Source organism: Talpa europaea (assembly GCF_964194135.1).
Source record: "Talpa europaea genome assembly, chromosome: 11".
In the NCBI taxonomy this organism is placed as follows: domain Eukaryota; kingdom Metazoa; phylum Chordata; class Mammalia; order Eulipotyphla; family Talpidae; genus Talpa; species Talpa europaea.
Genome location: NC_140078.1, coordinates 65,109,556 through 65,134,027, shown reverse-complemented (window position 1 = coordinate 65,134,027; position 24,472 = coordinate 65,109,556). Strand labels below are relative to the sequence as shown.

At 45.9% G+C, this 24,472-nt stretch overlaps 1 protein-coding gene across 1 annotated transcript in view; it reads right to left on the bottom strand.

The window, feature by feature from the left end:
* The window catches only part of ARHGEF3 (Rho guanine nucleotide exchange factor 3), a gene marked incomplete at both ends in the record, with an annotated part of 233,359 nt that extends 209,284 nt beyond the window's left edge, over positions 1 to 24,075 (bottom strand). The window contains one exon of the mRNA XM_084247482.1: positions 23,997 to 24,075. Within this exon, the coding sequence (XP_084103608.1) occupies positions 23,997 to 24,058 (62 nt within the window). The remainder of the gene's footprint in view (positions 1 to 23,996) is intronic.
* Between the last annotated feature and the right edge of the window lie 397 nt (positions 24,076 to 24,472).

The window sequence follows — 24,472 nt, the reverse complement described above, 5'->3', positions numbered from 1 at the left end:
TTATTCTATACTTAACCTTCTTCAAGTTTATATTTGATACTTTGTGATTTTCCCACATTGACACATGCAGGTCACAACTGCTGTACAGTCCTTGCTTGTATGGACATAATAGCAATCTGTCCATTATCCTATTCACAGGTATTTAGCTTTTTACAGGTTTTCATCACTACAAACAACACTGTAATAATCACGGGACCATTTGTGTTCAGATCTCCCAGGCTCCTGCTCCAGTCAGAGCTTCTCCAGGTAGCCAGGGCAGATGGCAACTGTTTGTCCTTACTAGGCTAATCCAGTGTGTTCCTAAGTTGCAATTAACCATTCTCACCTTGCCAGATCTCCTGAAGCTACAGGAAGAGACTGCTCAATTCTGACCGGAAATGTAGATAGAAATCTGCTAAGGAATCCAGAAGGACTTTGCTTTCCTGATAGGTAGCCAGACCTTCCCTCTCCCTCCTCCTCTTCTGAAACACGGATGTGAGAGCAGAAGGGCAGCCCTGGTACAAACACAGGGCAAAGTCTCACCAACAGGATAGCCAATTGCAAATAGACTAGAACTGTAGCCAATAGGATGATTTAGATGTCAGAATAACTTCTTCCTACCCTAAGTATTATCAAAGTATCATTCTACAAAGGAATAAAAAATATTTCCCCACAAAGGATGAGTTAGTCTTATTTCCTTAAAGCCAAAGTGAGACTTTTTAAAAAACATAAAGATATACATATTTATTAGGTATTACTATACTTCCTATATGTTTACCACATTTACATAATATATGTTACCTATAATGGTAAGACTTTTCTTTCTTAAGTGTCAATAGTCAGAACCACCAGTCAAACATGAAAACAACACATATCCAAATACTTTAGAGTGCTTACTAGGAATAAATATTGGTGGTAAGAACAGAAAACATTCAAAAAAAAAATAAGAATAGAAATCACTCAAAATGCCAGGCACTATTCTAAACACTTCCATTTATTATTTCCACTGTGTCTCAGAAGAGGGGAAGTGGTATTATTATCATCCCCACATTAGATGAGGAGGCTCTTTAAAGAGACATTCAGTAATTCATTGACCTCACAGAACTGGTACGTGGCAGAGCCAGAATCTGTGAGCTTGGCACCATGGGGAATGTGTCCATGCGGAAGGCTGAATAATGGCCTCCAAAAGATGACCACAGCCTAATTCCCTGAACCAGTGAAATATTACATGACATGACAAAAGACACTTTGCAGATATGATTAAGCTCTGGATTTTGAGAAAGAGTATCCTGGATTATCCACTGTGTCCAAAAGGGTCTCTATAGGAGGGGTTAGGAGGGCGAGAGCAGTGACAGAGATGTGACGACAGGTGGAAGTGGAATGTGAGGAAGTGGCTACAAGCCAAGGAATGGGGGTGACCTCTTAGAAGCTGGAAAAGGCGAAGAAAAGGATTCTCCCCTAGAGCTCCAGAAGGAGCCAGGGCTACCAACATCTTGACTTTAACCCAGTGAGACTGATTTTAGACATTAGACCTCCAGAACTATAATATAATACATGTGTTTTTCTAAACCACTGTTTGTTGTGATTGTTATAGCAGCCATAGGAAACTAGTACAATCACTAACACTTTCTCTCTCTCTCTCTCTCTCTCTCTCTCTCACACACACACACACACACACACACACACACAGAGGCAGTCCTTGCCCTTATGGAGCTCATTCATCCAGAGAGGGAAACAGACAAGTGACCACCTATTCCTAAACACTGATGAAATAAGGCCACAGAACTTCCACAACCAAGTGCTGTGAGAACCTGAGGGGAGTATTTGGTCCCCACAGCAGAAAGTCTTTGTCAGGTACAACAGATTACAAAACCCAGGGAAGTAATGTTGGTCTGGACTCGCTTCCTAGTGGACTTTTTCACTGGCTTTGTTTTCTAATGGATCCTCCCTGATAATGTTTCCGTATTTTAAGAGACAAAAACTTGGCAGGGGAAAAGGCAACACCCAGAGCTTCCTTCCTGGAATCTTTTGGTGGCTGGTCTGGATTTACCAGTTGGGTCTTCCTCCCATTCCCTTCAGGCACATAAACAGAATATTCGAATGTAATAGAGGCAACAGCATCTCCAGGCTATAGGTCCCCTTTCAAGTAACTGCCTCCTGCATCCACCAATCCCCCACCACATATCTTATCCAGGTCAGTATAAACAAACTCAGATTTCATCACATATCTACAGAATAGCGCAATCCATGCAAGCCCTGAAGTAAGTAGGGGTGCATAAGAGGAACGGGTATCCTTTTCTTCATAAGATGTTTTCTTAAAATCCACAAATCCCTTCCTAAAATGTAGATTATATAAGATCAAACATTTTAAGCTATACCGTTAGGCAAAAAAAGACCCCACTTTTACTGGGCACATCAGGTGTGAAACAATTTGGGAGATGCGCACATCCAGAAATCACTAGGAAGAAACAACAGTGCGTACTTGAGTACTTAATCTTGGTTATCACAAAAATCCTGTGTCAAGGTGCTAATTTCAACTGTATTTGACAGAAGAGGAAACTGAGGCACAGTGTGTTAAGCAACTTTACCAGGGTGATAGTAAGCAGCAGATCAGAATGAGGGCCTCGGGAGGGAAACACTAACTTCAACAGTGGACATGCCTGCTGTAGCCCACCTCAGTGCCACGTTCTCTACCCTTACATGATCACATGGGATAATAAGGGTGACAGAAGCATAACCAATGAGTACTGTATTTATTGCACAACAGGGAAACCCCAACATGAATCACAGACTCATGGGGAAGTTCTCTAATTCCAACTGCTGGACATCCTGTCCCTCCTGCCCTGTCAGCTCTGCCTACAGGCCTTGGCCTGTCTCTACCTGGCAGCTGAAGGTAAAGATCTGGAGCTGTCATCTGATCCTTGAAGGAGCAATGGTATCCCCTCCACAAGTCTTATTTGCTAAACACTTTCCAGTGTACAAAGATGTTTACACATATCACGTTCTTTGGGATAAACCAATATTGTTTCTTGTTATGATGTGATAAACACCCATCAAGAGAGACAAATGCACAACATGTATCTTCGAACCAATCATTAACATACCTAGAACACTGCAGTGACATAAAGCCAGCTACCCCGCTAACCAGAAAATCATCCCCAGTACCTGGAGCAAAGTTGGTGCTCAATAAACGCTGAATGAATATTGAATAAACAGAAACCATTTTAACAGGATCTGCCCCTTGCCTTGCTCTCTTGAGTCACTTAAAGCAAGTGTATATATAGAAACCATCCCAGCCACACATTTAAGAAATGTGAGAGCAAACCATTGAGAAGCCCAGTTATGCCCACACCTGCCAGTGTGTGTGTGTGAGGGGGGGGGGCAGGGGCCTGGGGTGTTGGGGGAGGGGTCCCAGCTGTTGGAACCAAGGACCAGGGTGAAGTACACATCAAACCTCCCTCCACACCAACAAGGCAGATTTCAGTTGTTTTCAACAAAGCATCAAAGTGGTTAATGGCTTCCCTCAAAGAAACCCCACACCTTGGCCCAGGAAACAAGGAGCTCATTAGGCGGAGCTGCATCCTCCTGTCTCCACTGAGCGCAGGCATCGTCCAGGCCATCAGCGTAGGAGCCCCCACGCTGACAGGCGGCATCCGGGGGGATCAGATTTCTATCAGTAACAACACATGGCATTTCTCTCTGGCTCCAATTCAGGACCCCTCTCCACCCTCAACAGGCAGCTTTCAGCTTGCAGTATTTCAGGAACAATTAGGCCTTTAAGAAAACGGTTGGATATCAGCAGCACACACACCATCATCAACACAACCACAAGTTCAGTGTACAGCCTGCCCTTGACAGCTCCCCAAACATGGCTACGCTCTCTCAAGCCTATCTACTCTCCAAGAGGCTGCCACAAATCCATCTCCATCCAGCCAATGAACCAACGTCACCCTCGAACCCCAAAGGCCACAGCTATCTTCCTCCTGGCATTCAGTGAACAGCCCTGCCTGACTGGGTTTTCCCTTAGGTTGAAGGCACCACCCTGCCTAGTTATGACTCTCTAAGTGCAAAACCAAAGCTTTCTGGGGACTCCATTTACACAGAAGTCAGGAGAGTGGCTTCCCTGTGGGCACCTGTCATGTTCTTTCCTGATAGGGTGCAGACTGCAAAAGTTTGTGAAAACACAGAGCTGCAAGGTTACCGTAGCCTTTTCTGCGTGTATGATGTGCACAAAAAGTTAATGACTAAACTGCTGATTCACATGAATTCTGAGTTTGTTCTGGAACTTTAGGGGTTGGAAGTGGGGGTCAATTACACCATACTTGAGCCACATAAATCATAGGCTTTCTCAACAGCCTGAAAAACCAGTTGTTCTGCTGTTGAGACCCATAGATCATACTGGCTTCAGAAACACTTCCAACAGCCCCGAAGGAAGGGCAGCCACAAAAGAGCTGCCACTGCGCATGCCTCCAGTGGAGGCTGAGCTAGAACCAATTTTATTTATTCCAGGATCGGGCTTTGAGAGTGACCACTTGGTCTTCCAGAGGAAAACATGCCGCCAAAATGGTTTTCTGCAGAACCTCCTATTTTTAAAGTCTCCTGGCTGCTCAGAAGGTATTAATGCTTTGACTGTAACACATATTGTTTTTCAAAAATAGAGACCATGCCTGCAGCACCCCACCCCACCGCTCCACATTTAACTCCTCACTCAGTCTTTTCCTTCTTGGCCGGGAAGGGTGTGTACGGGAACTCTGCTGTTTGTGAGTCACCCTCCCAGGGCCTGACGGCTGCTCCTGGATCCTGATCAATTTTCCTCAAGAGATTGGCTTTGGTGTTTGAGGTTCATGCTGCAATAACTTGCAAAAATAATAAAATGTCTCTCCTTTTCACGAGCAAACAAAGCAGCACATGAATATGAGAGGCCCCAGCCTCTCCTCTCCCCTGCTGTGGAACAGGAAACATTCATTTCAGAGTCCCTTGCTCAGTCTTTTGACCACAACAACCACTTAGCAAGGAGGACTTTCTCTCAGCTCATCCCAGCAGAGCTGCTCCGCCAGGCAGCTGGGGTTTGATGTCGTGGTCCGGGGGCAGACTGGTCCTTTCGAGCTAAAGGACAAGCCTGAAATGGCCTGACATGGAGGGTATTACGCAAGTCTATTAAGAAGGCTCAGATCTCCAAAGTATTTTAGATTGTACAGATTCTAGGGAAGAAAATTCCTAGTTGAGCCACACAGGATCTACTTTCCTAGAACAGATCAAACTTCAGCAAAATTAAATCCGTGTGTTGTTCAGTAGGATGACTCCTAGGAGGTTGGTGGCTCTGCCAAGAACAGCCTCTTCTGGGAACATGTGAACCTCCCCGAGTCAACCCAGAAGAGAGACCATGCTCACACTTCCTGGGGCTCCCACCTCCTGTGGCCACCCCACTATCTCCATAGCAGAGTTTGGATGACCCTGTCACATGCAATAAAACTCCACTTAATGGCCCTCTTGGAAGAATGACAAACACACTGTCCAGATGGAACTGGGGAAAAGGGCCCAAGATGGGAGGGGGCTCCAGAGACCTGGACTTAAATCCAGCTCTAGGACCATGGACAAGTCACTTCTCTCTGGACTCAGTTTCCTCATCTGCAAGCCCCAAAGGCACAAGCACAGTATCTCACAGGTCCTTCACAAGCTGGTAGCCCAGAGACATGTTTGATTAGTTGCCAATATTTCAAAACCTTGAGAATTTGGAGCTTTTTTTACATTAAGCTACTGATTTCTGGATTCTCTCAGGAAATGGGCAGCTACAGCCACAGTGGGCTGGCATTTCCAAGAGGAGGTGGGAACTAGGAAAGGGAGCGAGTTCCTGGGCAAGGGAATGAACTGCCCAAGCTGCTGCTTTCATAATCTTCACTGGCTAACCCTGTGAGCATTTAAGTTCCAGACTCCAGTTCAGAAGTCTGGATTTTTTTCTCCCCCCTTCAACATATTGCTTAATTTTTTCATTTTTTTACTTCAGCTGGAACACTCATGAAAAACTTTAAGGTCAAGATATTTCACAAAAACCATACAAGTGATCCACTAAGTGGGCCAGTGCCACAGCCTGCCAGTAATTCTCACACTGACCATCCAAGGACCAGAGCTAGTTTAAAAGTTCCTCCTGAAATGCACTGACCCTGTGGGCTGTCTTGCCCAACCCTTCATCCCTCATCTGGGCCCCTCATGCAGGTCCCTCAGCCCCTTGGCCAGGGACACATGTTTGGGAGGTGGGACCATGGAGTCAGAGTCAAAAATGCCACATCTGCATTTTGTCACCCGCCCGCACAGGCCAGGGCATGCAGGACCGCTGTGGCCCTGCTGTCACTGCAGGAGATCAACAAGGGAGCCGTGTGCAGCAAGAAGCAGATGAGAAGGAGCGTGGCGCACAGCCTCTACCAGCACAAGTGTGCCCCTATGGAAGAGGGCTGGGGTACGGGACAAGGGACTCTGCGCTACATCTCTTTAAAGGAACCACCCAAGCCAAGAGTGCAGGAAGGGAAACTCAGTTCTCAAACCAGTCACATTTAATGGGTCATCATAATGATGATAATAATAATGGTAATGACAGCGATACTATCAACAGCAACATGACAGTTAACACTCGGTGAGCTCTAATTCTGGCCCAGGTGCTGGTATTACATTATCATCCCTATTTTAGAGATGATTAAACTGAGGACCAGTAAGGTATAAATTTGAATAAGATCACAGGACAGCAAGTGACTAGGTGGCTTCTGAGCCCAGGCTTCTGACCATGGGCTCCAATACTTGGGCACCACAGTATTGAACCTTTGATCTTCGGTATTCAGCAACGTACCTCCTTCCTGTACCCTCCTATATTAGTAGAAACTACACAGGGATTGATTTGCACATGCCCTCCTCCCCCTCCCTGCATAATACCTGCATACTGACATCTAAATATGTGTACAGGGTCTTACACACAAAACTGTGCATGTTATCCTTTACACATAGTTTGGAGGCCTTCTGAGATTACAGTAATTCCTCACTTAATGTCACCAATAAGTTTTTGGAAACTGCAGCTTTAAGCAACGTGATATAAACAAAACCAATTTTATCATAGGCTAATTGATATAAATGAGGGTTAAGTTTCCATGGCAAGTATCTGGTCACAAAACAAACTTCTAAATAAAGCCCCCAAACACTTCTGATATTAAACAATAATTTGTATTCATTCATTCATTCATTCATTCATTCATTCATTTTCTAGTCTGCTTATTCCAGCTCATGGTAGCCTGAGTGTATCCCAACAGCTCAGGGAACTGACCCTGGACAGAACCCCTTGCACCCCAGGGCGAACACATGTACCCCCACGCTCACTCTGAGTGGGACAACTGAGACAGGACAGTGGTCCTCATATGTACATCTTTGGGATGTGGGAGGAAACTGGAGTCACCAGAGAAAATCCACGCACACATGGAGAGAACATGTAAAGGCCACACAGCCACAGAGGACCCTGCCAGGAACCATTTTTTTCTCATTAACATTATAATGAAACAATAAACTGAACAAAATGATGTTATTTGAGGACCTGCTATCATTTTTGACCTCTGGCAATCTTCAAGGGCGCTCACCAGCTTTAGATGTATGAACAGCCCAACTTTCCTTTGGGCCCATCACAGTAAAGGCCTGCCCTCCCAGAGTCAGGGCTCCCAAGAAGCCCAACTATGGAGAATAAAGGACCCCAGTGTTTGTGAAAAGGCCTGAATAATGGGGAGAGTTCTCTCATAGAACAGATATGGACTGATTTACAAAACACACTTAACTCCATGGAAGAAATGTTTGGGCACTCACTCGCTGTCTCTCACTCCTAATTTACACACACACTGTTAGATTTAGGAAGAACAGGATAGAAGTGAAATGATTTGAAAAAGAAAATGAGCTCACAATTCACACCATCCAGTGGCGACCCTGATGGCACCACACCCCTGAAAGGGGAAGAGGAACATCCCCTCTCACACATGCCATCCTGCAGCCTCAGCACCCCCACTGGAACCCCACAATGCTGTCTCTGTATTCCATCACACAGAGCCTCTGTGACCACTGCACTTTAAAGTAAGAGGCAGGTTGGTGCCTCCCTGGAGGCACAGGGGTTAAAGTCTCAGCACTATCAAGCTATCGTCAGCCACTGTGGCCTGAGTACGATCCCCAGCCAGGGAGCTGCCCACATGGCACAGCAGACCTCTCCTGTCTTGCCCACTGCTCCCCTCAGCAGTGTATTTCAGGAGATCTGCCTGTTCTGCTTCCCACTCTGTCTCAGGTGAATCCTCTCACCCCTGACACCTCTGGCCTACACCCCAGTTCTTGCATGCATAAATAAAAAATAAATCTTTTTTAAAAATGAGAGGCAGGTTAACGCTCTAAAACTTATTTCTGTAAGTAATGCTGCTTGCAAGAACAATAAAAATGGGGGTTAAATCACATAATGTGCATGTACATATTTTATTGTCTAAATTTAAGACCTCTCTAAGCCGCAGCACATGGCTATGGTGGGGCATTTACATCAATAGAGAGCCTGCGGGGCCCAGTTGTCCAATCAAATGCCCGCCCACACCTTAAAGGTCAGATGAAGAGTGTCCTTCACTCTCAAGCTCTTGGTCCCTCCCTGGCCTATTCTTATCTCCTCTTTCCCTGGATTGGGGGAGGGGTCATGTCTGTGGAGTGCAGCTGGCGGTTTTGATAAGCAGGTGTCAGGAGTTTGAAAATGATCTTGCTCATCAGCTGGTGGGAACTCAGCAGACAAGGAAGTCACTGTATCCCCAGGTCCCAGGCCCTGGAACAAGGCACAGAGAGGCTGGGGGAGGAGGCAGAGGGAAGATTACACTTACACTTACTTACACACACACACACACCACCACCACCACCACCACCACCCCCGCCCCAGGGGGCAGTCACCAGATGAAAGGAAATCCACAGAATTTCACCCGAGAGGAACTTTCACCCCAAAACTTCCACTGAAGAGGAAAACAGAAATCTAACAGTGAGGATGTGTTAAGATCCTTCCCCAACAGGGGCAGTAGGCAAAGATAAACAAAGAAGATTGATCCTTAGGAAAATCAAGGGGAAAGTCCACACTCTCTCGAGGGCTGGCAAATTCAATTAGGAGAGAGCAGGCGGAGGCGGCAGGAGAGGGATATACATTCACCCAGATGACTGCACCGGCCAGCCAGCCAGGCCTGTATAAATGGCTGCTACTGTAACAGTCACTGGAAAGGGTCCAACACACAGGACGCACTGTGGGGAGAGAGAACACCCACTAGCCCAGTTTCTAATTAAATGTGGGTTAACTGGCACTGCTCCCTGCAGCTCAAGGGACCATTCAGAGCTGAAAGGAGCGTTTTTCAAAATACAAAGGCTGAGCCGGCCGAGTTAGCACCTTTTATTTTCTCACATCCTTTCGGTTGCTCAACTTGACCCATCACGAGCTGAGACGACCCCTTGGTCCACTGAGAAATAAGCCCTCCCTGCCCCCACCGGCTCTGCTGCGCAAGGGCCGAGACACCCCCGCGCCCCCCGGCACATGTGGGATTGAACTCCATTCCGCTTTTCCCATGGAGTGGTCACTTCTGCCCCAGGATGAGTCACCGTGAAAGCCACCTTTGTCCCCAACAGAACAAAAGCTCAAGCCAGGAAAAGCAGCACATTCCCGCTTCTCCAAGAGTCCACCTCTCCCTGCGCTTCTAGAGGATGCTGCTGCCCAGCTGTCAGTCCACTCGCCCTGTCACGAACACAAACGCGAGGAGAAACAGGCACGGGAGATGACTCTCAGTGACACGCCAGCACGAAGACAGTACAATGAACACCAAGAAGAACTTCAGCCATCATGCCTAAAGACCACAAAGAAATATAGACCAATTTGGGGGGTAACAATAATGTCACATGCATTGCCCATCAGCTAAGGCACTGAGCCAAGGATGTTATATGCACTATCTCATTTAATCCTCAGAACTGTCCTAAAGGTAGGACCTATTGTTAGCTTCACTGAGCATTCAAGGAAACTCCAGCACAGAGAGGTGAAGCAATTTAGCCGAGGTTACACAGTGGCATAGTCAGGAGTTGATCCTACACAGTCCACTTCTTTTTATGTTCTTAAATACCATGTTATCATCAATCATTTAACTATGGTAGAATTGTAAAATAAAAGTTATGCTAAAGTGTTCACATTTGGGGGTGATAATAATTTTTTTTTAATTTTTATTTATTTATTTGTTTGTTTGTTTGTTTGTTTATACAGGCACTGGGTACAGTCAGAAGCGCGGGAGGGTGAGAGAATTCACCAGAGCCAGAGCGGGGAGCAGAGCAGGCAGAAGGACCGAAGGACACTGCTGAGGGGAGCAGTGGGCGGCAGGAGAGGTCTGCGCGCCATGTGGGACCCTCCTGCGGTGGCTGGGGAGCAGCTGGGGATGGAACCGGCGCCGCAGAGGCCGCAGAGGCTTCGCAACCCAGCGCTCAACCGCTGCGCCACCGGGGAGGCCCGGTGATAATAATTTTTTCAGCTGAATTTTATGTCACTTCTCACCCTCTCCCAAAGAAATGTTATAACTTGACTTTTCAATATAAAAATAGCCTTGCCAAACAGCATGCTGAGTCTATGATGAACATCACCTCACTTAATCCTCACAACTGCCCTATGAGGTCGGTATTACCATTACCCCATTTATAGCTAGACACTGGAGTTCAGAGAGGTTAACATTTTTGTCAGAGGTCATAAAAAAGACCAGGGTTGAACCCAAAGAAGTTAGATTCCAGCATCTATCTTCCTTCCAATCCACACGCACACATACACACACACCCCTTGCAGAATTTCAACATTTTCCAGAAAAAAAAATCTGGACTATCATGAGGTGAGGGGTGAGTGACCAGACTCAATGACAGCCACCTCTGTGCTGTAGTTTCCTTGAATGCACAGTAAAGCTAATAGGCCCTACCTCGCAGGGTTGTTCTGAGGATTAAATGAGATAGTGCATACAACACATTCTTGGCTCAGTGCCTTAGTTGATGTGCACTACATGTGACATTATTCTTACCCAAAAAAAATTGGTCTATACTTATTTTAAACATGATGCCTGAAGTTCTTCTTGGTGTTCATTGTACCTGGGCTCAAAGAACAGGAAGGACGCACTGGATGGCTGGCCGGTGGCTAAGACCATCTGCCTGGCCTTGAGCCTGAGTCAACCAACGACTTTTGGCAAATCACTTCTCTCTTGGGGCCCTGGTCTTTGGTTTCATTGCTGGCAGAGAAGCAGAGAGCCAGGGCTTTCCAGCACTACTCTTGGCTGCCGTCTGGCACAAGGAGGGCTCGGCAGATGGCTGTTTCTCCTCCAGGGGTGGCAGCTCCCCAGCTCCATCACCAAACAAGAGTCCAGGAGCAGGTTTCTAACTTGGACCCTGGACTTAGGCCTATGCAGCCAAAAGAGAGTTCTTAAGTGCAGCCCAAGACCAGGCAGTGGTGAGGAAATCACAGTTCTCCTGGGAGGAGGTGGGGAAGGGAAGGAAAGAAGGGGGTCGGCCAGGAGAGAAGCTGGAGTGGGAGAGGGAAAGTGTTGGCACAAGTGCCCTCCCTGGGTCTGAGCAGTATGAACATATATGGAAACTCACTGAGCTCTACACTTAAGTTAACACACACACTATATATATTTACAACTCAATAAAGGTTAAAAGGGGAAAAGAATGTTTTTAAATCAATGACAAATCAGACCAAGCAAGATTTTGCCAAATTAAAGCTTTGCTGCTATGAAAGAGCCACATAAAATAGTTAACATCCCATCAAAGGCACCCTTTTTAAAGCGTCTGCTTTCTAGGTTCATTATGAAAAGGAGACTATCAAAATGGCCGAGATAAATCATGAAGTTCAGCTAGGGGGTGGGAATAAGGGTGAACCCAGGCAAATCCTTGAACAACCAAATCTCAAGGGGCCCGGCTAATGCTTTAACTCTCCACACGTGTGCATCATTCAGTGGCGAGAGTAAGGCCTAGACCCTCAGGTACAGACTTAGAATCCTGAATCCGTCATGGAGTTGCTGGGCCCTGGGGTTGTGTTAGGAATCATGGGTCCTGGCAAACTCCCCTCTCACCTGTGAAAAAGGACAGTGAAGACCACAGACGAAAGGGTCATGAGCACTGCGTGTTTCTGCCACCCAGCATCTGATCCCTGTCTGCGGGTAACACTTGGTCTTCCCATTGGCCTTCCACCACTCTAAGCCCCCAGGTCCAGATGAGGCTGACCTTATCCCCCTCCCCCAAGTTCCTGGAGAGAGCATGTGGCCCAAGCTGAACAAATAAGAGTCTACTTGGGAAGTCTTGCTGGAATGAGTGGGATTGATAAACTCTCACTCCACAGCTGTGGGGAATGTCAGCCTGGTGCTTCTGGGAGGTATCACGTGGAGGAAGTCTTCCTGGGAATGAAGCCAATACAGAAGAAAACAGAGCCAAAGAAGGAAAGAGTGAGACCAAGGCCTAATAACACTGAACCCCCGGGTCCAGCCATGCCTGAAGCAATCTACCATTAGGCCTCCCACTTAAATGAGCCATTACGTTCCCTATGGTGCCAAATCCAGACTGAACTGCTTCTATCACTTGCAACAATAACAACAACTCCTGATGAATGAAACCATGAATCACAAGCTCTCCAAGCTACTAGGGGCACCAGAAACCATCCACCCAATGTTTTGCACTTATCAAAAACTCAGTAATGGTGTTTTGGCCTAATGAACGGAGATGATTTTTTTCATCACTCTAGCTCCAACTTCCCTAAGTGAAGCAAAGCTATTCTGTCGGCATTGCTATACGCCACAGGATAAACCAACTGCCCCTTCATGAGCATTAACTCAAACAATAGCAAGTAGCTTAAAAAGCAAGTAGCTTAAAAGAAACAGATAAAACCAAATGTGGCTCACTCCAGGCATGCAAGATGGGCCAATATTGGGCCTCCCCAGTGGCGCAGCTGTTGAGCGCTGGGTTGCGAAGCTGCCCGCGGCCTCTGCAGCGCCGGTTCGATCCCCGACTGCACCCCGGCCACCGGAGGAGGGTCCCCCATGGCGCGCAGACCTCTCCTGCCGCCCGCTGCTCCCCTCAGCAGTGTACTTCAGTCCTTCTGCCTGCTCTGCTCCCCGCTCTGGCTCTGGTGAATTCTCTCACCCTCCCACGCTTCTGACTGTACCCAGTGCATGTATAAACAAAACAAACAAACAAACAAATAAATAAATAAAACATGCCTCTATAAAAAAAATTTAAAAAAAGATGGGTCAATATTAGGAAAACTATGTATGTACAATCCAACTCATTAACAGAATCAGAAGGGGGGGGGCAACAAGATTAGATGCCAATCTTGTTAAATGTCAACACTTATTGCTGACTTTATTAAAATAAGGCTCTTAGCAAAATAGGGATAGAAGGGACGCTCCTAAGAGCAAGCTAGCTAGCTCAACCAAAAGCCAGCATCACATTTCAGGGGACACAGCAGAGCATTCCTGGTGAAGTCAGTAAGAGGTAAGAATGGCCCGAGATATCACCATTGTTTAACATTATTCAGGAAGCAATTGCCATCCAACAAGACAATTAAAAAACAAAAACAAAAATATTTTACAATTGGAAAGGAAGAGGAAGCACAATTTTATTCATTTAGAGATGATGTAATTATGTCCGGAAAAATAAGACCTGAAAAATTATTAGAACCAGTATGACAATTTAATAATATTAACACAACTAAAAGAAGTTATTAATCAATGGTTTTCTTATATACAAAAAAGAAAGAAAAGAGAAAAAAATATACAATGATCTGGCCAATAAAATGATTATTTTAAAGACACTTTCCTTCTGGGGCTCTGTGACAATCCTCTGCTCTGCCTGAGTGAATTTTGGTGGGATGTTTGAACCACAGCACAGCTTTAACCAAACACAGACCCCACTTTACACCATGACTTCTCTGTCAACATGTCGTCTCCAAATTGGCACAGCATTCATTTTGTTGTCACACCTGACCTGACGCTACTTTTAGCACCTTGACTCACCATTCATACCCCCTTGAGACGACAACGACACACAGGAGCATGCTCACATTGCAGACACACACACAGCAGTTGGGGTCTCTGTCACTCTCCAATACTCCCCTCCCACCATGAAGCACTAACCTTGAGGACATCTTGTTTCCTGCCTGAATGCCATAAACAGGGATTGGGAGACTGCCACAGCAAGCACACTCTAGTCAAAACTGACCTGGGTACATTAAGAGAAAAAGGGAAGGAGATGCCCAAAAAGTTCAAAGGCTTTCTCTGAAACATCACCCTTGGTCACCATGCCTGTTAAGTATCAGAGTGGGGGCCACCCTGGTAGCACAAGTCTCAGTACTTCGAAGATATCCACAGCCACTACAGCATGAGTTTGATCCCTGGCCAGGAAGATAACCCACATGGGGCAGCACACCTATCCTGTCTTGCCTGCTGCTCCCCTCAGCAGTGTATTTCAGTAGATCCACCTGTCTGCTCCCCACTCTGCCTCTGGTGAATTCTCTCACCTCCTACACCTCTAGCCTGCACCCCAGCTCTTGTATGCATAAATAAATCTTAAAAAGTATCAGAGTGAGTCTCATTTCAATGTCTGAAACAAGTAAACCCAAAAAAGTCAGAGCTGTACTTGTATATAACTAATTTCTGTAATTTAAAAAAAGCTGCCTTATGTTTAGGATAAAAGACTTAGTCTTCCCAATAATTATTAGCACTATGAGCACTATCACATCTCTGCCAGATGCAGGCTATGGTCTTAACCAAGAGGCCACCCAGCATCACCACCAGAGAATCCTGACCTTGGGGGAATAGCAGCATCATCACTGAGGCCTGGACACAGCAAATGCTGCTCCTGGCCCTACTGCAGCCTCTAGGCATTCCTCGATATTCTCGGAAGGGAAGGGACAGAGGCACATGGTAAGTGATATCACAAGGACACACTCAAATCCACATGTGGATCTGACTCTTCAAAATGCCAGTGTCATGTGGACAGAAACAAGGGAAGGCCCTATGCTGGATGGAGGAGACCAAAGAAATGTAAGAAATGCAATCCTTGAGCCAGGACTGGATGGGGTGTCAGGGGGAAAGGGAAAGAACTGGAAAAGGCTGTTGTGAAGGAAGTGAGTAAATGTGAATAAGAACTAGATAACAGAAGATATTATAAAATTAATGTTAATTTGCAGAACTGGGTAACATAGGTGATCATGCAAGAGTACCAGGCCCTTATAGTAATAGGCCAAAGTATTCAGGGTGAAGGGTCAGGATGTGTCTGTTACTAATTTCCAAATGGCTAGGTGGGGGTATGGGGGGGTATGTATCTGTGTGTGCACACACAGAACAGAGGGGGGTAAATGTTCAAATAAATCCTAAATGAAGGAAATATCATTCTTTTAACTTTTCTGCAGGATGTAATTATTCCAAATGCATAGTTGGGCAGAAAAATACAAGGCAAAATCTAGTTCGTTTGATAACACATTATAATACAAAATTTAGGAACACAAAGTTCAGGGTTCTTAGGTTTTTAACACATGACTGGATCTGATTGTTGCAGAACATAAAAATATAATGACTATCCACAAGCACAACATTCTTTTTGCAATATGAGTGGTTTTCTCATACTTCTTTTTTTTTTTTTTAAAGAACAGCTGGAGTTTTTTTTTTTTTAATCTTTATTTATTTATGCATACAATAGCTGGGGCACAGGCCAGAGATGGGGGTGGGGGGTGGGAGAGGATCTACCAGAGACAGAGCAGGGAACAGAAAAGGCAGCAGACTGACTGAAATACACTGCTGAGGGGAGCAGAGGGCGAGGCAGGAGAGGTCTGCTGCACCATGTGGGTTGCTCCCTGGCCGGCCAGGGATTGAACTCATGCTGCAGAGGCTGCGGATTGCTTCATACTGCGGTGCTTAACCCCTTACGCAACCAGGGAGGCCCAAGGTTTTCTCATACTTCTTTTATTTGCTTTCCACAACAGGGAAAGTGTGCCCTCTGCCTAGAAGGCTTGCCCCTTCCCCAAGGAAGTGTTCCCAGGTTTCACTGGAGAGGTGAAACCCCCTTATATTTGCCTTGGTAAGCAGAGAACAGTAACCCCACTGCTGGGACTTAACGGAACATTCTGTCCATGTGATTGTGAGGTGAAGGTCTGACTTTCCAACAAGCAGAGCCTCCATGTGGGTAGGGCTAAGATCCTGCTCACTCTTTCTTTCTATGATCCCAGCCAAACTTGACCCCGGGGCTCCCTCCTCCCTCTTATCATCCTTGATTCTGCTTTCTATTTGCTTCCCTGCTCTTGTAAAACCAAAACAAACAGACCTCAAGATTCTCCCCATCCACACCTAGTAGAACATCCTAGATAAAACCAGCACATCATAAATGTACCTTGATAATTCCGAACCTCTGGTGGGCCCTCAGCAAGCACTGTCAACAATCAGGGTTCCATGTCCCCGCCCCCAACCCCTCCCAACCCAATTCTCAAGGCAGCAAGAAGGCCTTGGAATTGAAAAGGTTGACTTATCTCCAGGGAAAGAGCCAAGCTCTTGCCTGGAAGGAATTTTCTATCTGATTCCCCAGAACATGGACTGACTCACATAGTCTCCAGTGAGCAGGGCCAGTGCCGCCCTTCTCCTGCTGTCCGTCTGCAGGGGAGGGACTGCATGAGCATCCTTGGCCAGACGAGCACGGGCCAGAGCAAACACCTCAGAGACACGCTTTTCCTGCTGCTGTGCATCACAATTTACACATGCTAATGCCACCTCAGGATGGCTGTGCCCATTGAGTCCCCTCCAGCCTGTGTTTTCAAATGTTTTCTGAGTACACATGGAACACCAGCCTGCTCGGCCCTTCCTTAAACCCTCTTGCCTCCTGTTACAGAAATGGTTGGTGAAAGAGTGATTGGTGAAAGAATGATTTACAGGATGGTAACCAACATGTATGGGGTACGGGCCAGGCACGCTGCACCATTCTGAACCTTCTCATCCACTCTATGAACTAAAGACCACTGTTCCCACCTTCACAGATGAGAAACTGAGACATAGAAAAGTTCAAAAGCTAGGGTGGGGGCCTCACCACCTCCCCTTGCACCTCCCTAGCAGTTCCCCTGATCCCTGGGCTATCCTGTGGGGAGACTGCCTGGAATTATGACAGGCTGATAGGCTCCCAGTGAGACTAGAAGGCCCACCTCTGCACCCCAATGGGTTCTCTAGGTTGAAAACCGTTGGGGCTGCCTTGGGGCAGCGTCAGTCCTCATTCCTCCCCATTCTGCAGAGGGGCTCAGAGCTCCCGTCTGCAGAGAGAAAGTCAAATGGGGCAGCGAGAAGGTGAGGAGCTTTCTCACTGGAAAGTATCAGAGACACAGGTCTGAGTCCTACAATTACCTGTGACACTGGAACAGGTACTAACACTCTGTTCCCCACCTGTGAGGTGGAGGTAAACAATGTGCGTTCTGCTCCGATGCTGTGATATTTAGAATCAGCATATATGAAAAATCCCTTGGGAGAGTCCTAGATTGGCAGACGTCATTATCATCTGCTGTTGTTATAGAGCAACCCCGATATTAAAACGGGTTCCTGGCTGTGGGTCCTCACCCACGCGCTTTAAAGGGACTTATGAATACTCTACTACACACACACACAAAAGGTTAATAAAAGGTTTATTTACAAGAGAAAAGGAAATAAGGAAAATGTACAACTCAGGGAGAAAATAGGGAAATAAAGTCTTTAATGCGTCCTACCCGATCCGACGACCTGGAAACCCAAAGTCACTCTCAGAGCTGGCCGGACGCTGCGAGCTGGCAGAGAGCCAAAATGGGGGACCCCCAAAGCCCACGTGTCTGCCTTTTATATCCACCTGGCTGCTTAACCCCACCCTCAGGTCCCAGCCACCTTCCTTTGGTGATGGTGGGATTTGGAGTTCCCAGTGTCTTTGGCTTTGACCTGGGGTGGGGGTGGAGTCCACAAAGCCTATATGGAATTAGCTTTGGGACATCCTTTTCCCCCTAACAATTCCCCCCTTTCACTTTTTGCCACCATTTCCATGGTGATGAAGATCGAATATATGGAGGTTGGGATGCAGTCTCAGATGAACATTTTGTCAGGTTCCAGTGTGAAAGAAAACCAGTCTCTCCAGGTATTTGTCCATTGTGGAAAGCAAAAGTCCTCCACTCCAGGAAAAATAGTTCATCAGTTTAAGCCAAAAAAAAAATCTGGAGGCATTAGCCAAAACAAGACAGCAGATATGTAAAAATCACAGGAAAAAAAATCTTAAAATGGTTCAACTGATGTAAAACACAAATTTTCTCAACCTTGATCTGAAACTTTTAACAGCATAGCAAAAGTTTGCAAACTAAATATACTTTTAAACCTGGCTCACTGGAGAACTAAAGGGTATTTTTGCTACTACACAGCACACCTTTCAAGATCTGAGTACCAATTAATACCTGTGCCAAGTACAAGGACAGCTAAAGACTGGTTTTGGTGGGATTAAAAAAAAAACCAACACAACAAAATAGATCTTGCGGTTCAGGAGACTAGTCTGGGCCTTGGCCCTTTCATTTCTTGTCACAGTCCAGCCTGGGCCAATCAGAGTCTTGGTCCCTCATCTGTGAAATATCACCTCGCTCTAGGGGTCTTTGCATGTCTCACATAAGATCAAAGGAACTGGTTAAATTACTTTAACACTAACTTAATAGTAACTTGTCTGTGGGGCTGTGCCAATGAGCCTAATAAAGAGCTTACTCGGTCTTTATATTCATTCACCAGTGTTAATTGAGTGACTTCTAGTGAAAAGATACACAGACCCTGATTTGCCTTCATGGGGCTCCCAGTGTTTTAAACAATATGCCTAATATTTTAGGATTAAAAGGAAACATATCAGTCAACCAATCCCTTTCTTTTAAGTTAATGAGGAATCTGAGGAAAAGTAAAGAGACATACCCAAGGTCACACAACAGAAAGAGGCAAAAGCAGAATTTGCACAACTGTTTTTAATGTGAAGTCCAGTGGTTTTTACATGGGGAAATATCTACCTGAATAAAAACCTTTATGAAAGTACCTGACCCTCCACTTGTTCCCAGTTCAATCACCCGCATGCTTATGGTGGGGGTGGAAAGGCCTCTTCCACTCTTTGTCTACAACAATTTTAAAGTTCCTAACCAAAAAAGTAAATTAAACCATTCAAAACCCACTATCTGTGTCTTTGGTTACTTTGCTTTTCTGTCCTAGACACACTGTAGAAGAACTGTGAGGAGCCTTCAAAATCCCCCAGGTCAGTGTGTTCCCAGCGTGACCCGGGCAGTTACAGATGTGGGAGCCTCCAGCTTTACTCTCTCTTGAGAGACATCCATGAACCTTTTAATGTGCAGTATCCTACCAGACAGGCCCCACTTAACTGGGCTTAGAACAGCAATACCCAAACAAGCTGGCACTGGTCCCCATTTTTTCCCTGCAATGCCTTTCAGTGTTTGGAGAAAACCGTGTTCTAAACAGCAAGCTGCAGGAAACATGGGTGGGATCTCCAAGGTGATAAGCTGGCAAAGTGAAGTGCTTGTTCAAGGTCACAGAGCTGACGACTTGAGAGTTAAGGCCAGAGCACCAGGTCAGGAGAGGCTGCACTCTCCCTTTTGTTGGGGTTTCCAGTTTCTCAAGGTCACAGCTGAACCTCTCAGTGTAGAAGAAGCAGAGCAGGCCCCACACAGTCCTTTGAGCAGTGAACAAAAAGGCAATAAAAATCAGTGACCAAAACCACACTGGCCAGAGGACAAGATGGAAGCTGATAAGCAGATCAAAAAGAGAACAACTAACAAACGGTGAAACTACCCGGTGTAAAGGAGGGGGCTCTGGAGCACCTACAAATCAGCCCACCCCAGAGGCCAAAATGGAACTGGACTGCAAGGCAAGTCTCACTATTGCATAAAACCCTCCAGGTCACTATCTACATTACTCTATTACATTAGTCCATCAAAGCCACGCATGAGCCTACTAGGTGCAGGGCCCTGGGCAGATGTAGTGTTGCTGCACCAGACAAGCCCTCACCCCCTCCCAAGAGAGTTAAGATTAGCAGAGCACAAGGAGGTGCTCAAAATGTACTGATATAAACAAGTAAGCAAGAGACAATCTTTACTTTGGAAAAAAAAATACATATTTCTACAATCTGGGAGTGAAAGGCCATGCAAGGAAAAGTCTAATTCCTTATTTGAGCATTTTGCCAAAGTGCTTTGAGCTGCTGATCCAAGTTAAGATGATGAATGAATGAACAAATGAGTGAAAAAATGAACTTGAACCTTTTTCATTTTCCAGTATGTACTAAGCTCTAACTTTCCACCCACTTGACCCCGAGTCCATCTGTAGGAAGGATTGATTTATAAGAAAGGCAAGGATTTCTCCCTTTAAAATTCTCCCCTTTGCACCTGACAGAATGTCAGAAATTCAGCTTACCTAACACCACTGAGGCAGAGTAAGAAAACTGAGCCAGAGAAATGCCATGTTATCTACCCGCGGCCTCTGAGGGCAACAGGGGGCTTTATCTTCTAGAAATCCTATGTTCTTATGAGTTAGCATCAGGAAATAGAAGGTGTGAAAGAGGGTTGCTATGGAAATAGGTATCCTCGCAATAAAATGCTTGCTTAAAAGAAAAAATGTCCACACATCACAGAAGCAAATGTGAGTTCTGAAGAGAGAAGTGTAAACTGTGGGCAGGGCTGTCAGGGAGCTTTCCCCTGAAAGCTGTGGGGTTGGCCCCCAGTGAACTGAGGTCCTTCTTACTGGCTGGCTTTGTTACAGAATCTCACCTCAAGGATCCAGGGCTCCCCTTTGTCATGACTCCAACCCCTGCACTCACTGGTCCACAACCATTAGTAGTACCTACTATATGACAAGCTCCAGGTAAAAAACATATAAGATCTGGCCCCCAGGAATTCACAGCCCAATAGCTGAGGCAGAGGCTAAAAAGATAAATACATAGAGGACAAATCGTTGTGTCAACTAATTACCATTTCTAAAACACAAGTCTTGTGCTATCAATCACCTGATAGAAAACCTCCCTAGGTTTCTCACTCTCTGAAGGAATAAAAATAAACAAAAATTAAAGCTGCTGCCTTTATCGGGTGCTGATCACATACTAGGTGCTTTACCAGGAGACACCCTGATAACCCTTCACAGAAAATACTATCACTATCCCCACTGACCAAAGAAGAATTCAAGTTTTCCACTTACTCATTCTCATAGTGTTGCAACTGCCTTCCCACCACCCAAGTGCAAATTGCCCAAGAATTTAGACCTTACCCATTTTTTGGTCTCTGGAGCACAAAGTAGTAGTTAATAACTGCCCACTGAATGAATAACCAATTGATTGCGCAACTAGCCAGTTTCCTTCAAGGCACTATGTGCCAATAAACCCTATTTAGGAAAGAGAGCTGATAATCACAGGAGAGGTAGCTGTGAAGAGCAGAGCCAGAAGCCAGAGACCAGAGACCAATGCTCATCTCTCAAGAACCCAATTATTTCATCACTCAAGGCCCAAGTGCTTAAACCTATTGATGAAGAAGCAAGAAAAGAAGTGACACAATATGGGTAAGGTTCCTTCTCACTCCGCATTTTTATATCTCTGAAACATAAGGGGCAGGGAGTCTCAGGAAGACCTTTGAACTTGTACTCACCCACTTTATTTTATTTCTTTTTGTTTAGAGAGAAAAAAGTTTATTGAGGAGAAAAGTAACAGAAATAAAGTCTGTAGGGCCTCCCCTGGTGGCACAGCGGTTGAGCCCTGGGCTGCAAAACTGCCTGCAGCCTCTGCAGTGCCGGTTCAATCCCAGACCTCCGGCGAAGGTCCCACATGGCGCGCAGACCTCTCCTGCCACGCCCGCTGCTCCCCTCAGCAGTGTACTTCGGTCCTTCTGCCTGTTCTGTTCCCTGCTCTGGTGAATTCTCTCACCTTCCCGCGCTTCTGACTGTACCCAGTGCTTGTATAAATAAATAAACAAATCTTTAAAAAAAAAAAAAGAAAGAAAGTCTATACTCTACCAACTTTAGACAAGATCTACAGTTCAACATTTTAGGGTAGGGTGACTATCAACTGGTCTATCCCTCCCTCCATGGCTTGGTGGGTCTAATTATCTTTTAAAAAGTAGGTTTACATCGCTGACAAATATGCTCAGTCTGGAAAACCCTTTTCCAGAGAAGTACTCTGGAGGAGCACAGGTAAGACTGCCACCTCTGACTGGACCCCAGAACTGAGGGGCTGGTGATGTGCAAGAGTCCACGTTCATGTGCTGGATGGAGACAAAACCCACGACCACCCCCTCTCAACTCTGACACTCACCCCTGGGAAGACCACAGGTGCAGATCACAACTGTGGGTCAAGACCCTGAGGCTGTGTCCACGAGAGAACCTGTCACTCAGCAACGTGGGTCCATCTGTCACGCAAAGTGAGAGCCACGAGCAGGAGCTAAGATTCCATGGCAAGAGAGAGTCTTTGTTGTTCTTCTTTCTCCAGCTAGGATTGGTTTTGAATGAATTCCAGTCGTAATGTCACCTAAGGGCCATAATGAGGTAACAACACAATTCCCCATCTTATCAGGGAATTTTAAGAATTCAGCAAATCCAGAGACCCACACTGAGGCTGACAGAGTAAGGATTCAAGCTGTTGCAACTGATGATGGTAGAGGGATGAACCAGCTGAATGAAACAGGAAAGCCCTTCAGGGAGTAGGCAGCCTATGACAGGCTGTTCTGGAGTCATGACAACCCTGGGAAGAACCAGGGCTGCCCCATGCCCAGACCACTGTGAGGACAGAGACCCATCAGTGCCATTGAAAGGTGACACTAGGTCACAGAGATACCTGAGAAGATGAACTTCCCAGAGTAAAGCGAAAGGGAAGGAAATCACAACTGCAGAGAGACCACTGTTCACCCAACAGACTGGCAACAATTAAGAAGTCTGAAGATCCGAGGTGCAACAGGAGACAGGCAGACAGGACACCTGGCACCTGTTCACAAGTAGTGCTCCTTAGAGAATGATTTAGCAATATTTATTAAGATCCTAAATGTATGCACAGAATGGCCAAGTAAGTCCTCTCCTCAGCAACCATGAACTGTCTGCCCATGTGCTCAAAGGCTTCTACCAGTATGTGCACCTCAGCCCAGGACCCCAGGTAACTGCTACCACCAGGAAAACAGCTCCATAAACATACGCTGGCCACACTGTTCACTGTGCAGCAATACAAAACAAGGTAGATTCACACATGGTCTGGATAACAATGCAAGCTATATGACTGAATTTTCTTAAAAGGTTACACAATAGACCAACAAACATAGCATTCTGGCCTCTATTTAAAGAACAGAGAGAAGGAAGAAATGAATGGCTTTTTCCTGTGTAAACAGGTACCCAAAAAAAGTTCTGGAAGGAAATACACAGAAGTAGTTCATGGTCGTTATTTCTGAAAAAGGCAGAAGTGGAGACCAGGCATAAAACTGGGAAATCAATAGTGACATCATATTTTTAACTAGGAAAATGTACCATGTACTCTTCATGGGTATTGTAATTACATTAAATCAATAAATTTATTTTTAAGGGAAAAAAGGACAGAAGAAAAGCAATGATGACAACTTCAAGAGAAGATGAAGCTGCCATGAGGGGGGGAGCTGCCTTTGCTTTCTCTTGGGGAACTGGCCCCCCACAAATGGAGAAGCAACAGAGTTTCTGGAGTGAATGTCGATAGTTTTGGAATCAAATATTTAATACTATACCACATCAGTTCTACCTATACCAACTCTTCCTTCTAAATCTTAGAAAAATTGGCTCCTATTTAACCTCCTCTGGCCTTCCCACCAGAAATGAAGAAATATCAAAAGGAAACATGAAATTTTGCCATCTCCACCTTCTGGAAAGCCTCTGCTGACATGTGCAGACCTAGACGAAGTCCTGCATTGCACTTAATTGTTGTACGCCAGAACTTTTACATCGGATTTTTCAAGCTATTTTTACCTTTCCTTGTTTTCTTCCATTCCTCTGAGGGCACACTGACTCATTACTGTGGAGCGGTCCATAGACAGCACGTGGCAGGCCCAGGCTGTCTTCTGGAAAACCAAAACCAAAACAATCAGTATTATAACCTGGGTGCTTTCATATTATAAACAAAGTGCTACATTAAGTCTATAAAAGAGGACTGTGTCAAAGGCTGCCCAATGTCCACCAAAATCCATTCGCCTCTCTTCCGGTTACATCTCTGAGGCGCCGCTGCGGGGAGATGTAGCCAGGGACCCGCCTTCCCAATGGAATGTGAGGGCAAGTGAGCTGAGCCACTTCTCCATCTGGATCAGAAGACACGGACAGGTCTCGTCCACTCTTCCCCCGGCTCCTCCTGACTAGACCGCAGCTCTGACCATGCAGATGAGGACAACACCCTTAGAAATAACACAACAACAAGATAAGGCACCCGGGCCCCTGACCAACTTCAAGAA